The sequence below is a fragment of the Anarrhichthys ocellatus genome, unplaced genomic scaffold (assembly GCF_004355925.1).
Source record: "Anarrhichthys ocellatus isolate YVR2014 unplaced genomic scaffold, GSC_Weel_1.0 scaffold56, whole genome shotgun sequence".
In the NCBI taxonomy this organism is placed as follows: Eukaryota; Metazoa; Chordata; class Actinopteri; order Perciformes; family Anarhichadidae; genus Anarrhichthys; species Anarrhichthys ocellatus.
The window spans coordinates 2,427,999-2,443,324 of NW_022280086.1; the positions used below are offsets into that span (position 1 = coordinate 2,427,999).

The 15,326-nt window shown below is 41.2% G+C and overlaps 1 protein-coding gene across 1 annotated transcript; it reads left to right on the forward strand.

Moving 5' to 3' along the window:
• The first annotated feature begins 5,559 nt into the window (after positions 1 to 5,559).
• aoc2 (amine oxidase copper containing 2) lies at positions 5,560 to 13,892 on the forward strand. Its single transcript, XM_031871192.1, has 5 exons — positions 5,560 to 7,164; positions 7,852 to 7,970; positions 9,211 to 9,377; positions 9,844 to 9,976; positions 10,097 to 13,892. The coding sequence occupies exons 1-5, from the start codon at positions 5,595 to 5,597 to the stop codon at positions 10,385 to 10,387; spliced, it is 2,280 nt and encodes a 759-aa protein (XP_031727052.1). The 5' UTR covers positions 5,560 to 5,594; the 3' UTR covers positions 10,388 to 13,892.
• Positions 13,893 to 15,326: the final 1,434 nt, after the last annotated feature.

Here is a 15,326-nt window from a genome sequence, read left to right on the forward strand (position 1 = left end):
CCAAGCTAAGGTAGGTTACAGTTTACATCCATGTCCAAAATGTCATCCCTTTATCATTTCATCCTATCGGACAATTGTGTGGAATTGTCATAATAAGCATATGAATTATTGAGTTATGGCCAAAAACTTTTTTGTGAGGTCACAGTGCTTTTGACCTTCCCTTGGCCTTTGGCAGTTCATCGTTTCATTCTCGAGTCCAGGCAAGCATCTGTGGCAAATTAGAAAATATTCCCTCCAGGCGTTGGGACCGGCAATCTGAAAACGTGACGTGATCGCCGGCACGGAGGCATAAAAATGGACTTTTGAAAAGTAACAAAACGAAGCACGTAACAGCAAGGATGCACAAGAAGCATTACACATTACAATAAAGTTAAGTTAAAGTTAAACAAAAAATGGTGAAATAGAAGGGCTCAAATGGTGACATCATTATGACTATTGTGTTCTAAAAGAGTCATGAAACAACAAGGACATGAAATGCTTTAAAAGCAAGACGCCTCCAGGCCTTTGCATGACAAGTCTGTATTTTTCAAATGTGTTTTTGTTGGAATACTGTTAAGCATTCCAACTATTGTTCTTCAAATCTTTATTCTTCTTTATATTATTATATTTCTTCTGTCCCGTTTTTTGAAACTCTTCCTCTTCTTCATTTTTTAAGCTACAGAAACCGTTCAACTATCAAAATGTTCAGCTCTTTAAGGACATGTGTGCTATATCTCTTCATATTTCTATCTCTTATGCTTTTTGAATTATTAAGCTTTTTGCAACATTTTTTTGAATGGGATGTCTATGGAGAATATTTTCAAATCCTCTTAAACGTTTTCAACTTTGAAATCCTTCTACTTCCTCATACTTTCAGCTACAGACACCATTTCAACTTTAAAATGTTGAAAAAACCCGAGCTATTGCCGCATAATTCAGCTTTTTGATATCGTTTAAACTTTTTGAACTGCAGCAATTTAACTTTTATGATTTTTTCACTCCTTTTCTGACTTTATAATGGGTGTGTATTGCGCAGCTTAGAGTGTGTGATGTCACCGCTAGAGTGAAGAGCAGCTTGAGATTCTTGTGAAAAAAACATTTGTGTTTTGCCACTGAGTCCACAATCTTCACTCTTCATGAATAATTTATAGATTTAAAAGTAGCTAATCTTGTCCTTGTCGTAGACAAATGACTGTGGAATCCCACAGATTTACACATTTGGCACAGAAGCCTGTAGTTGAGAGGAAAACCAACTTTCTGCTCCATAGAGACCAATGTTAAATTTTGCTTCAAAAACATCTTCCACAGAACACGGTACCCCATTTCTAGATCGCCAGTTCAGCCACATTTTTTACACTACAGACACAATTTTTACAGGATCTGTTCTTCAACTCATCCTTCCTCTCATTGATTAATATCGGAGCAATAGGAGCTACGGTTATGGGAGTTTTGAGGATTTGTTTGAGAGGCGTTTCCCTGTTTTATCTCCATGAAAAGGCTGCAAAGACACAGGTGTTTCTGATTAAGCTAATTAGTGATGTTGATAAACACAGACTCACAGACACACACGCACTCCTCTCTCTCTCTCTCTGTGTCTCTCTTATGCTACTATTACTACTGCTATTACTGATACCATCAATATTATTACTACCACTACTGCTATTACTACCACTACCACTACTACTATTACTTATACTACAACTGCTACTACTACTACTGCTATTCATGCTACTACCAGTACTAATACTACTACAGCTATTAGTATGACTGCTACTAGTACTACTACTGCTGCTACTTCAAATACTGCCATTACTATTACTACTACTTCTACTATATTAAATACTACAACCACTACTACAACTATTATTACTACTACTGATACTACTACTTCTACTACTTCTTCTAAATACTAATACTTCTACTACTAATGATACTTCTACTACAACTACAACGTCTAGTACTACTACTACAAATATCACTACTGCTGACATTTTTTAAGCCACAGAAACCATTCGAATATCAAAATGTTCAGCTCTTTCAGGAGAGGGGTGATATGACTTTTCATATTTGTAATCTTTAAATTCTTTGAAATATTAAGCTATTTGCAATTTTTTTGAATGGGATTTCTATGGAGAAAATCTTCAAATCCTGTTTCTTCTGTTACTTCTTCAACTTTCAAAGCCTTCTTCCTCATACTTTCAGCTACAGACACCATAGTTAGACATTTCAACTAGAAGGGTTTTCAGCAGTGCAGTTTAAATGCTTTCGGGCTTCAACATTTTTCAGACGGGTAGTCTCCCATTTCTTAATTTTCAGCAATTTTTTTACAATTAATTTCAGCTTTCAGCATTCCAACGCATTTTCAGCAGGAAATGCATTTTCTAGTTTATTCTGTCATCTGATAAAAATCACTTTGCAGAGAAACCTTGCACACTGAATCCAATGCGTTCTGTTATTCTATTCAATAATAAGATAAAGCTGGATGAGCAAAATAGAGAGCACTAATCCTAAATGGGGCTAATGAATGAATGGCATTAATAAATCAATTCTGTCCACACCACTTTCGTTTTATAAGATATTTTCCATCCACACTAGAATGCCAAAACAACTCAGTTGGTGGCGATAAAGTTTACGTGATCAATACCTCAAATACCAGATAAGACGATTCTGAGCATGCTCAGTGAGCTCATTCTTCTTTGGTGGTGTTAACAGATAGTAAACAATAGTAAAGCAATGTTATTGTTATTATCATTTCTACATATTTGATATTTGGTGCCATGATGAAAACTCAATTTGACTCATGGGTAGATTGACAATGAGGTGGAGTTGCTGCTTAGCATCACTCTACAATACAAGGGGATGACTGCACAAGAAGATGTTGATTGGAAGTCTTGTAATAAGAAATATTCAGAAATGTCGTTGGCCTTTAAGGATCAGTATCCTGCCAAGACACTCTGAGAAGGTAGGGAACGAGTTTCCTCATGCAAAAGACACGATAAACACGGCGATAGTATCGACTAAGCTCAAGACCGTCCAGTCAAAGTACCGTGGAGCAGAGGACACGGGACTCCGCAGAGGACACGGCAGAGTGGTGTTGGAACGACGGGGGTGTACCTCAGGTCCATTTCACTGATCTTCACAAGTTGTTGTTATGTGCTGTTATGTTTAGAGTTACATTTTACAAGTTTAGTTTTACATTTCCACACAGATAAAAAGTAACGTTTAAAAGATCTACACCGTAAAGGTGTAGATATGCAAACAGAGAGTAGAAACTCTGTTTGCGTGGATGAAAGGCCAACACGTAGAGGAAAATATCATATTAAACGAAACATTAGTAGAAAGGACCTATGTGTATCTCACTGTTCCTCAACCTGTCAATAGTTATGGGGCCAGTATGTAATAAGGGGCACAGAGCATCATTTTGGTCGTGGCATCGAAATTCTAAGAATTATATAATTTTGTGCTTTTCTTCTTAGAATTAAGAATACATGTGAGACATAAATGTGTTTTAGGTGAATTTTCTAAATCCAAGTGTTTCCAGCTGTCAAAAAAATTGCATAAAGGAGACACAGAAGGAGCTGTGGCAAGTCTGATAAATGTCCTCAAGGGTCCTCGTCCTTGGTTGGGGGCTCCAAGCTAAAGCAGCTGCTACTTGCATAACACTCTAGATGAACGGTCGGCGGTGTGGTTGCAATGTGGGTAATGTAGGCGCCAGGTTCTGACAAGGAAGAAAAATGTGTCTTTTATCTCTGGTTCTGCTCTATCAATTTTCATCTTTTTTTAACTGTCCATCATAAGTTTAACAACGTTGTTGGAGTGCAAAACTAAATCTATAAGTATTTTTGAGACTCAGTGTCATCGCACAAAGGATTCCAGAGAGCTCAGTTAGGAGCATTCATACTTACATACTCTGATAGTTATGAGGCAGCACCGACACAGTTTATATTTTGGAAAAGAATAATAAGTTGATAAAAAAGATCTGACATAATACACACACTCTTGCATGATGAATTTAATGACATGATGATGTATTTGACATGAATACAATCAAATGTTTAGTGTGATTCTTCGTTCTTTATGTTATGAAATCCGAACACTCATGTTTTGGTCGAGGTATGTTTTAGCATCGAAATGCTATTTTCCCAAGACCTTCGAAAAACATTTTCCCACCTGACCTGACGTAGGTTTCTGCGTCCAATTCTGTGGCAGGCTCAGATGAGTTAAATTCACTGTACAACAAAACTGTACGTTTATCTCTGACCAGAGATGGGTCCTGCCCAGGATTACATACAGGGTCACAGGAAATAACAGGCTAAACACAACGTGTGGGCTGGGCTACGTTAAGGTGAAAGCTTCTCAGGAAGGAAAAGCGACACTGAAACTATCAGCACCCAAGATGTGTATTCTTTGTCAGGGCGTGAATTGTGTCTGAGAGACCTAACTCACAACTCTGTCAAAGTGGATTTACATAGCTTAATACAAGTCTGTTTCACAAAGCAAAAGGTGAGTTCATTAGTTAAAGGGACAGTTCACTGTTTCCCTCTTACCTGTAGTGCTATTTATCAAAACTTAGCAGCAATGCAGTTGGATGGAAGTACTCACAACAAGGCCTGTGGATCATCTTGAGTAACCAGGTCATGATTTCTGGAGAGAAACGTGGCTGTCGAGTTTTTCAAGTGTATTTTTTTTCCGCCTCACAGGTTTTCCGTGGATCGTGGTTATGACTTAGCTGTGCCTGCCTGACCCCCATTGCTACTACACTATCCCGATGCTCGAGTCCAGATACTAGGTTAGGATCAATTAACCAAATAACCTATGCTGCTCTTAAAATAACTGGCTCCGGATAGAGCCATCAGTTTTTTCACTTTTCACCGCTGCTCTCGTACACTTGGCACACGGGAGTCGTTTCAACTGGTTGCACTTTGCAACCTCACCGCTAGATGGCGCTAAATCCTACACACTGTTTCTTTAAGCACAGTTTTGAGGTTCTTTAACTTTACTCGACTATTTCCATTTTATGCTATTTAACACTTCTTCTGAAGGCAAATGTACTTTTTACTCCACTACATTTGTTTGACAACTTTATTTGCTTTGCAGGTTTTGATAATGAATGCAACATATAAATCAACTAACCGAGCTCCACTTTTACGAGCTGCATTATCAATGCGATGAACACATCAATGATTTTAATCCAGTAATTTAATATATATTATTCTGGAATGAACTATTCTGCATGAGGATTTGTACTTTTGGTATTAACGTTGTAATGGTAACATTTTCCTACCTGAGACTTTGAATGCAAGACATTTACTTGTAGAGTATTGCTACACTGCAGTATTGCTAATTTTACTGAAGTAAAATATCTGGAATACTTTTTCCACCACTGACAACCGATATATAATGTTTAAACAGCGTGCGTAAAATAGTAATGTTGGCCTGTGAAGATGAACAGAGCTTACATGACATTCCACAACTGTTTATTCAAAGAGGGAGGGAGGGGCTGGGGTTGTGGTTTTGAAGAGAGGGGTGGGAAACAGAAGAGTTGAAGAGCGCGCCTCTCTTTTCCGAAACCCCAGTGCTCATCCTTCGCCTCCCTTTCTCCAAACCCGTGCGTAATGGTAGAGCGGAGGATGAACTCTTTAGTGAAATGGGCGCTCGGCGTCTTCGTACTCGTCTCCATCATCCTCAACATCGTCCTGATTGGCATCCACTCCAGCAGGGCGCCCAAATGCTCCGCTCAGCGTGTCCACCCGCTGAAGCGCAAACACGACGATCGCAGCCTCGCGTTCGCCGACCTAACCCGGGAGGAGTATCTGCAGGTCCAGGAGTATTTGCTAAGACAAAAAGACTTGGACATATCTACCAACCAGATCACCAAGCCGTCCGAAAATTTCTTGTTTTTAATAGAGCTATCCCTGCCCAAGAAAGCGGACGTGCTGGCTTACTTGGACGGGAAAGGCGCAAACCCGACCAGAGAGGCGACGGCGGTGGTCTTCCACGGCAAACTCGGCTACATTAAGGAGTACGTAGTGGGGCCTCTTCCCAACCCGATATACCACAGAGATGTCACCGAGGAGCGTTACAAGACGGAGCTCCCTATCACTGCGCGCACGGTCACCGTCGGGGAATATAGCTTGATGTTCAAATTTCTGGAGCAAATCTTCTCCAAGCTGGGGAAGCTGATGAAAGAGAGCTTCGACGTGGGTCTGGACAAGAATCTGAACGCCTTCGAGCAGATGCCCCGTGGGGTCCGATCCGGGGACAGAAAGACTTGGATATCTTTCTTCAGGGACATGGCCGGTATGTACATCCACCCAGTGGGCTTTGAGGTGCTGCTTAACCACGAGAGCGTAAACGCGTCCGACTGGACAGTGGAGCGGCTGCTTTACAACGGCCAATACTTCCTCACCGTGGAGGAACTTCAACAGAAATACGATGCGGGGTCTGTTAAGAAAATAGTTTACAAGGAGTCGCCTGACTATGGGTCACTGAAGCCCAGGAACAAGCCTCTGCAGATCGGCCCGCAGTTATTTTACGCAGAGGGGAAGCGCTACAGCATCAGTCATAACCACGTCCTGTACCTGGACTGGAGCTTCGCCTTCGGACTCAGCTCTCTCACGGGCATGAGGGTGTTCGATGTGCGCTTCAACGGCGAGAGGATCATCTACGAGCTGAGCGTGCAGGAGGCCATGTCCGTGTACGGTTCGGTGACTCCCGGGATGATCCTGACCAAGTTTCTGGACTCGAGTATCGGGATTGGGCGCTTCGCGCACGAACTGGTCCGCGGCGTGGATTGCCCCTACGAGGCCACCTACGTGGACACGTACCGCTACATCGACGTCCCGGCTCCGGTCAGGTTTAGGAACTCAATCTGCGTGTTTGAGCACAACATGGGTCAGCCCCTGCGGAGGCACTTCTCGGACTTCTTCCACAACAGCTACGGAGGGATGGTGAACAGCGCCCTGGTTTTCAGGACCATAACCGCTATTGGGAACTATGACTACATGTGGGATTTCATCTTCTACCAGAGTGGGTCAGTGGAGGCCAAGGTGCACGCCACCGGTTACATCTCCTCTTCCTACTTGGTGGACGGCAGCCGGAGACACGGCCACCAGGTGGCGGGGAACGTGCTGGGGAACATCCACACCCACTTTATCAACTTCAAGGTGGACCTAGATGTGCTGGGTGAGTTTCGGTGGCACTTTTCAACCTGTTCAACTCAAAACAACAAGAAGACAGGTTCAACTTTTTATGATGGCCATAAATAAAATGCATTATAAACATGCTTATAATGCGTCTGCTTATAGCACTGTATAATTATAATTATAAGCAATCCTACAAATTCATGATGCCTTATAACAATAATTATAACATATTATAAAGCCTTCTGACATATAACATAAGGTCAAGTATAATACTTTATCTGGTCACCCACTGACTGAATATTGTCAATTAGGTTGGTCTTTTAAAATGAAATGTTATTTTTGTCATTTTCAAATTGTCAGAGAATGCGCATAAAGTTATAAGTTTAAATGGAAATTGTAATATCAACTGTGACTTAAACGATGCACCTAAAAATGCTAAATATTTATATTGCACTTTAGTTTTGAAATTTAAATTCATATTTGAATATTGTTGAATGCAGAGTCTTTGAAAATGAAATGTCAAATGGCTTTTCCATTATATTGTCAGAGATTGCCCATGCTAGTAGTGAGAATGCAATTGCATTATTGAATTCTGACCCAATTAATGTATATAAGTAGGAAATGAGAATGCTGCTGTGAGATTACATTTTATTTTAATCTTCATGAACATCAATACATTTCAAAATACAACAGAAAACAAAAATCATTACAAACATATCCTCTGCAGGTGTGAATAATTATTTCCAGACGAAAGATATGGAATATGTCAATGTGTCGCTGCCGTGGATGTCCGACCGCTACGCTATGGTCCCTCAGCTGGTGGAGAAGCAACTCACAACAGAACAGGTCTGCCTTCTTTCCCTTCCTTCACAGTAGTTGCTTTTAGTTTTCATTTAGAGGAGAGTGTGCAACAAAGTGCGTGAGCTACATTCACAGACAGCATGACGCATTCTCTGCACAGCTGTTTTTGTTACAATTGATCACTGCAATTAATCTGAATTAAGTCTACAATGAAGGGGTTTATTCCCAAATACCTTCGTATTAAGCCACATTATTGTTAACGGATCATAAAGTATTCATCTCTGAATACTTGTGTTATTATCCAGGGGATTGATCCAGGGATCAATTATTATTATTATTATTATTCCCATAAACACTCTCATTAGTCTTGTTTCCAACAGCAGCAGCAGGAAGTTGTTCTCAGTGGAACTACCGACTGAGAACCAAACAGCAGACAGACAGTTAGAGAATAGCTAGTGAACCCAGGGGAGCATTGAGCTGCAAAGGAACCAGGTATTTGTTTTCAGGAGCTGGTTGAGACCAAAAACAGAGCAAAAAGAGAGAGAATATCAGACTCATCAGGTGGATGGATGTGTAAGTAGGCAAATGTTTGCTAACACACACACTATAACAACTTTATACAGTGATGTAAGTGCTGTGTTTGCAAGTTGTTTGGCTGTCAGTTCCTAAGCTTGATACCTAAATCAGCTGCTCAGCTGCACCACATTAAACAGCCCTAACCCACTGATACACACACCACACACAACGCTGCAGTGCCCACATAGCCCCGCCTCCTCTCACTAACAGTGCTGTCTTCTCGCATCTCATCTCCAGTTGAACCTGATCATTTGTGGGTTGTTATCGTGTTACAGCCTTCAGTGTTTCCCATTCATTACCAATACAGTCTAGTACAGTCATAATGAACTGAAACATTTTTTACACTTCAATCTCTTTGGTTCTCTCTGGGTCTCAGTGAGGAACCCTTCATGGAACCTCACGGGACGGTGCGCCAACACCCCCAGGATGAAGGCGGCTTTTGGCTTCAGCTATGAACTTTGTTGCCATGTCATCACCCTTCATACAGCCACTGTGTTTATGATTAAAGTGTTTATATCGCACACCGCTGGAGGGAGGTGAGGCACGGGAGAACCAGAACCAGGGGGCCAAAGGGCAGACTGGCAACCCAAATGTACTCATATGTACTGTTCATTGAAATTACAATTTCTTAGTCCACCAGTGTTGCAGCCAACCAAGTAACTCTTCAATCTTGACTGAGGGACTAATCTCTACTTTGACACCCCCACAGGAGGCCGCTCTGCGCTACGACACCAAGACTCCTCGCTACCTCCACATCACCAGCAACAAGACAAACCGCTGGGGTCACCAGCGCTCCTACAGGCTGCAGGTGTTCAGCTTCACCGGGGACCACCTCCCGGAGAGCCAGCCCGAGGAGAGGGCCATGTCCTGGGCCAGGTGAGACTGGACATCCGCAAACTCATATTGTTAAAAGTTAATGATTGTGGGCACTTCTTTTGCCTTGATGAGTAAAAGTTGTGTTAGACAAGATATCAAGATGGAGAAATAAAGATACATGCACTACCTGATAGTAAAGTGCATGTCCTGAATTTCATAGTGATTCATATTTGGACCACTTTCAGCTGCACTTTATACACTGGGCCACATATTAGACAAAACATCATTTAGAGTTAGCCAGATCTTTTCCAAACCTTAACAATGCTGCCATGCATAGATTATGAAGAAAGCGAGAATTGTAGAAATCTTAGCTTTAGACATAACAAATGTTCGCAGTGCACAATCATTCATTCTTGTGATAGGGTTGAAATCTCCTGTGAGATACAATGTAGCATCAGATCTTCAGGCATGGTTCTGCTGGCCACCCAAAGCCATCTCGCTCTGTGTCTCTTCTGTTTGTCTCCAGGTATAAGGTTGCCATCACCAAGCACAAAGACTCAGAGCAGACCAGCAGCAGCCTGTACAGTCAAAACAACATCTGGTCTCCAGCTGTGGACTTCAGCAAGTACATTGAAGACAATGAAAGCATCGAAGACGAGGTGTGTTGAGATAGGACCTGTATGTGAAGTTGATAAGATAATACAAACATATATTTAAATTTAAACTGAGATAACTTAGCTAAAGTAATTTGCATGATGTGTGTGATAATGTGCCTGCAGGACCTGGTTGCCTGGGTGACCACCGGCTTCCTCCACATCGCTCACTCCGAGGACATCCCCAACACGGTGACCGTGGGCAACGGGGGCGGGGTCCTGCTGCGGCCCCACAACTACTTTGACGAGGACCCATCCATCCACTCTGCTGATGGGGTGTACATTGCCCCGGGCAGTGAGGACAGCTGTGACAACAATAGGATGGCCTGCCTTGCTCAAGAGACCTGCAGCCCTGTCCTTGAACCCTTCACCTACCACGGCTTCGAAGGAGTCATGAAGTTTGAGGATTCGGTCTGATTTGTTGTGCACTGCTCGGTGTTAGCCCTAATCAACTCAGAGATATGCGTGGGTTTATTTACCGATCTATCAAGAAACTTGTGTCAATGTTAACGTGTTTAACATTTTGGGGCGGCACATTATTTGTGCTTTGTGTGCGATGGGCAAGAAATTGCGTGAAGGAATTTTTCAATGTTTTGGAAAATGTTTGTTCCTGAAAGTGCGTTGAGAAGGTCAATACCACTCTCATATTTGTGCGTTAAGTACAAAGCTGGAGTCAGGACTTGGTTAGCCTAGCTTAGCATAAAGCATTTAGCCTGGCTCTGTCTAAAATGAACTACCAACACCTTTAAAACGTGTTATCTAACACGCTGTATCTCGATAGTTTATTATGTACACAAACAGAATGTAAAAAACTCAATTTCTGGTTCTTGGGGGACTTTACATGCCGGAACAATTTCTTAATGAATAAACTGCCAGGCACAGCTTTCCAGAGTTTGTTTTCACTCTGAGCTTGCCAAGTTACCAAACAGACCATATCTGACAGCCCACACTAGATGAATAAGGTAAGATAAGACAATCCTTTTTTAGTCCCACAGCTGGAAAATTTAACTTGTTTTTCATGAAAACAACAGCGTGTAACTCCCATAAAACCACAAGCTGTAATTTTGTCATTTATGTTTATTTATCTGTTAAACAAACAAGCTACCCTATCTTAATCAGAGAGCTTTATCGGTGCTGGTGTATTCTTAACTCTGGATAGAGCCAAGCAGGCAAGCTCTTTCATTCTACTTCCAGCCTTTACTGTATGCTAAGCTAGGCTAACCACTTCCTGATTCCAGCTCTGTACGTAACAAAAAGAGAATTGGGATCAATCTTTTCTACTCATTGCTGTTAAGAAAGAAAATGAATTGTTTGCCCGTCAATATACCCTCAGTTTACCTGCGATTAGGTCAATATCGCTTTTCAACTAGGATCACTGAAGAATCGCCCTCATTCGTAAGGCTGCTATTACTTCATATTTGTCTCATTGTCAGCAAATTCCATTAGAAGTCTATCTCTTAATACGTTCTCCATATCCTCAACTTCAAGCCCATCGGTTCCTACTCTGAACATAACACTTTTGTTACATTTTTAAAAAGGGTCAGACATTTCCTAAAACAGCTGTTTGCTGTTGTGTCAAACAGGAGCAAGTGGTGCCTTTGTTGGGGACTATCTTTGGTGGTGCATTAATTCACATTTGTGCTCCAATGAGTATTTGTGGCAGCAACACAGTGTATGTGTGATTGAGTCAAAATAAACTACAGTGTGCGTGTTCATGCTAGTGAAGATAATGCTAAGTGTTTTTAATAAATGGAGCTCTGTGGGACAGAGGAAGAAGATATATCAGACTTTGTATGCAGACAACATGTTTTCAGGAGGATCACTTCACTGTTGGCATTGATCTGGGATTTGTTGGCAATAAGAAGAATATAAATGATCCCCTGACCTATCATTTAAACTAAACTATGCTGTAAAGTTGTAAGCTAATAATATGCAGCAACTGTTCAATATGTAGTAAATATAATTGGAGATATAATTCTGCAAACATAATAATGATTAGATTAATGAGCTCTAGGGATGGTAATATCAGTCAGTCGGCCAATGTGCCTCTTTGGTCCAGACTGAATATCTGAACATTTTAGACGGATTGATGCAACATTTTGTACGGGTAACTTTGATGATCCTCTGACTTTCCATCTTGCGCCATCATCAGATCAAAATTTTATTTTGTCAAATACTTGCGGCTGGCAATATTAGTCTGTCTGACGTTGCCACAAAGTTTTGGTTCAGAGATTCATGTCCCCAGGGGAAGAAACATTGTGCTGTGTGACTTTTGCTCGTTGGTTTATGACCTAATACCTGCATAACTGATGGCATATCTATTAGTTTCAGCTGCACCTTGTGTTAAGTGCTTATTAGCAAATGTTTGTATATAACTTGCTCAAGATGGCGAACATAGTTAACATTATACCTGCTTAGTATTAGCATGTTAGCATTGTCAATGTGTGCAAGTTTGCATACTGAACCACTGAGCTTCACGGAGCCACTAGCATGGCTGTAGACTCTTAGTTCTGCTGCCTTGTTTGGTGGTATCACCAAAGTTAACAATCCATACTGAGACAGAATAGAAGAGGTACATTTGGCATTAGAAAAAAACAAATAGGTAATCAGGAATACATGTTTTGCAGACACTAATCCACTCTTTATCAGTGATAATTGTTACATGGGATTAATTGTAATTTTATCTCAAAACCATAGGTGACATCAGGAGAAATGTGATCTATGGTTTAAGATTGTGCAAGCAAAGATGCTATAACCTCTAATAATTTCAGTGATGCTTGCAATCATTTTTGCTTTTATGCCAGCAATCACATTTTGACTCATTTTTAACATGGAGTCAGAATGTACCCAGATGGCACTGGGAGCAAAGCCATTCTTATTGTGTCTATCTGTGTCTCATACTACAAACCACTGTGATATATAAACTGTGACATAAACATTGTAAACTGACACTGTACAGCAGTGGCGGCTGGTGACTCCAAAAATTGGGGAGGACAGGAGGGAAGCCAACTATGGCATGTTATTTGACATTAGTTGGCCACTCACCTTCTTATGGTGCTTCCAAGGTTTCTTAAAAACAACAATCAAACACTTTCTTGGCTTCCCTGCAGGTGTTGCTGTTGAGCATTTTAATCAGAGTTTTGATTAAAAAAAAGAATTATAATGATTCTGAGATTTGGAAATGGTTTATTTCCACCAATTCCTCTAATTCCTCTGCGCTGGCAATAGCAGGGTTGTCCGCTGGTACGTATGTACGGACATCCGGTCTATTCTCAGCAATGCTTTGAGGGAATTTATTTAAATTTGGCACAAACATCTACTTCAAGGATGACCTGATCAAATGTTGCAGGTCCACATCACTGTGACCTTATGTCTGTCCCATTCTCAGGAACGCCTCAGAGAATTTCTTCAATAGGCACAAACCTTCACTTTGACTCAAAGATGAACTGATTATAATTTGGTGGTCAAACGTCAAGGTCACTGTGGCCACAACTCAAGATTGATATGCTAATTATGACAAATTCACACAAATGCTTGATATATAAAATATCACATTGGACAGGCACCGTTGATGTAAACTGCAACTCGACTGGTTAGCTGATCTCCATCTTGCCTCTCAGAAATAGAGAAACCTTTTGCCTCTGTGGACCAGACTCCTCTGCTGTACAGTCTGTGTGTGAAAGTGTGCACTGACAAATATGACCATCTAGTCCAAAGCAGGGTCACTCTCTGATGTGGCCTGAGGCTGTGACTACTGGACATCTGATATCGTATTCATTTTGAATATACTTTTTTTTACAGTGCAACATTCTGAGGAACGTTGTTCTTCTTGTTTCCTCTTAAAATAAACAAAGAGATTATTTGTCAAAGAAGGGGCTTGGAGGTTTTCTTCATTTGGTCTTTGCAAACATACACACACACACACACACACACACATGTTTTTTTTATTCTCACAAGATTTTGTGGAATTAAATCATTTTTAATAATTTTTACTTTTAAATGCTAGTGCTGTTCAGTGTTGCTTTGAGGACACTTAAGGCTACGTAAAGCATTGTACACTGACAAAATAGAAGTTCAAGACACACACACACACAGACGATGTAACACACACCCTCTCACCCACCCCGCTCCCCCTCTACATACTTGAATGGGATCCAGGAGGGGAGTGCTTGTAAGGTTCAGTGATTGTTTCAGTGTGCTTCAGTGATGTAGTAAGTGTTTTTTTCCGTCAGCTGTTGAGTGAAATGTTTCTGCCCAAGCTTTCATTTTCCACCGAGACCTTCACTTGCTGGAGACAGGCAGTGACAGGATGGGAAAAACAAAGGAGAGCAGAGCTCCCATGCAGAATCCAACTACAACCTGCACTCAAAGACCAAGTGAGGCCATACTCACTATACTCACAGAGCAGAAAGGTGCTTTGACTCCATTACCTTACAATGCCATACCCCATAGACCAGTGGTGGAAGAAGTACTTAGATCCTTTGCTCAAAGTTAATACAAAGAGCTTTAATTTTGTGTTGACAACAATGGTAGTGTTTCGTTGCACCATATTCCCTTTAGAAAACCTGTAATTTTACTGCAGCAGGGTCTGACAGTCTGCCCCATTCAGTCCTGGTTCTGGTTCTCCCATTCCACTCTCTCCTCCTGGGGACCCAGGAATATGGATGCCCTTGCCATCCAATATTGATGGGGCTACTGGTTCAGAAAGTATCGCAGATCTGTGGAGTAAACATTATAGGGATATCTTTAACAGTGTTAAGAGTGATTCATTTAATGGTGGTGTGTTTATTAAACTAAGTGTTCTACGCCATTGAGAAATTGGCAGTGAACAAAGCATGTGGCCTTGACCAAAGAACAGCAGATGCTAACTGTAGAATTCCTTGGTATGTGTTTTTCTGGATTGTTATTTCCTGGTGAACTTCCTGACTCTATGCTGACTGTTTTATTAGTGCCATTAATCAAAGATTAAACCAGTAAAATATCCAGCACAGAAAATGATAGACCAATTGCTCTGCGTACTTTCTTAGAACACGTTCTCTTGGATAGGCTTCAAGAATATATACCACTGACAATCAATGAACATAGCACAGACTCATGTATAATTGCACTGAAGGAAGTTGTTAGTAAGTATAGGAGACATAACACTACAATATTTATGTTTCCTGGATGCATCTAAAGCGTTTGACCGAATGAATCATTGTAAATTATTTGTCAAACTACAAGAGCGAGGGGTCCATATTTGACAAAGATTTTGCACCTTTGGTATTCGCATCAAACCATGCAAGATACATGGGGTAAGAGTGTATCTGCACCCTTCCTAGTAATCCGACAAGGACCTGCCTTCAGAGATTCTTGT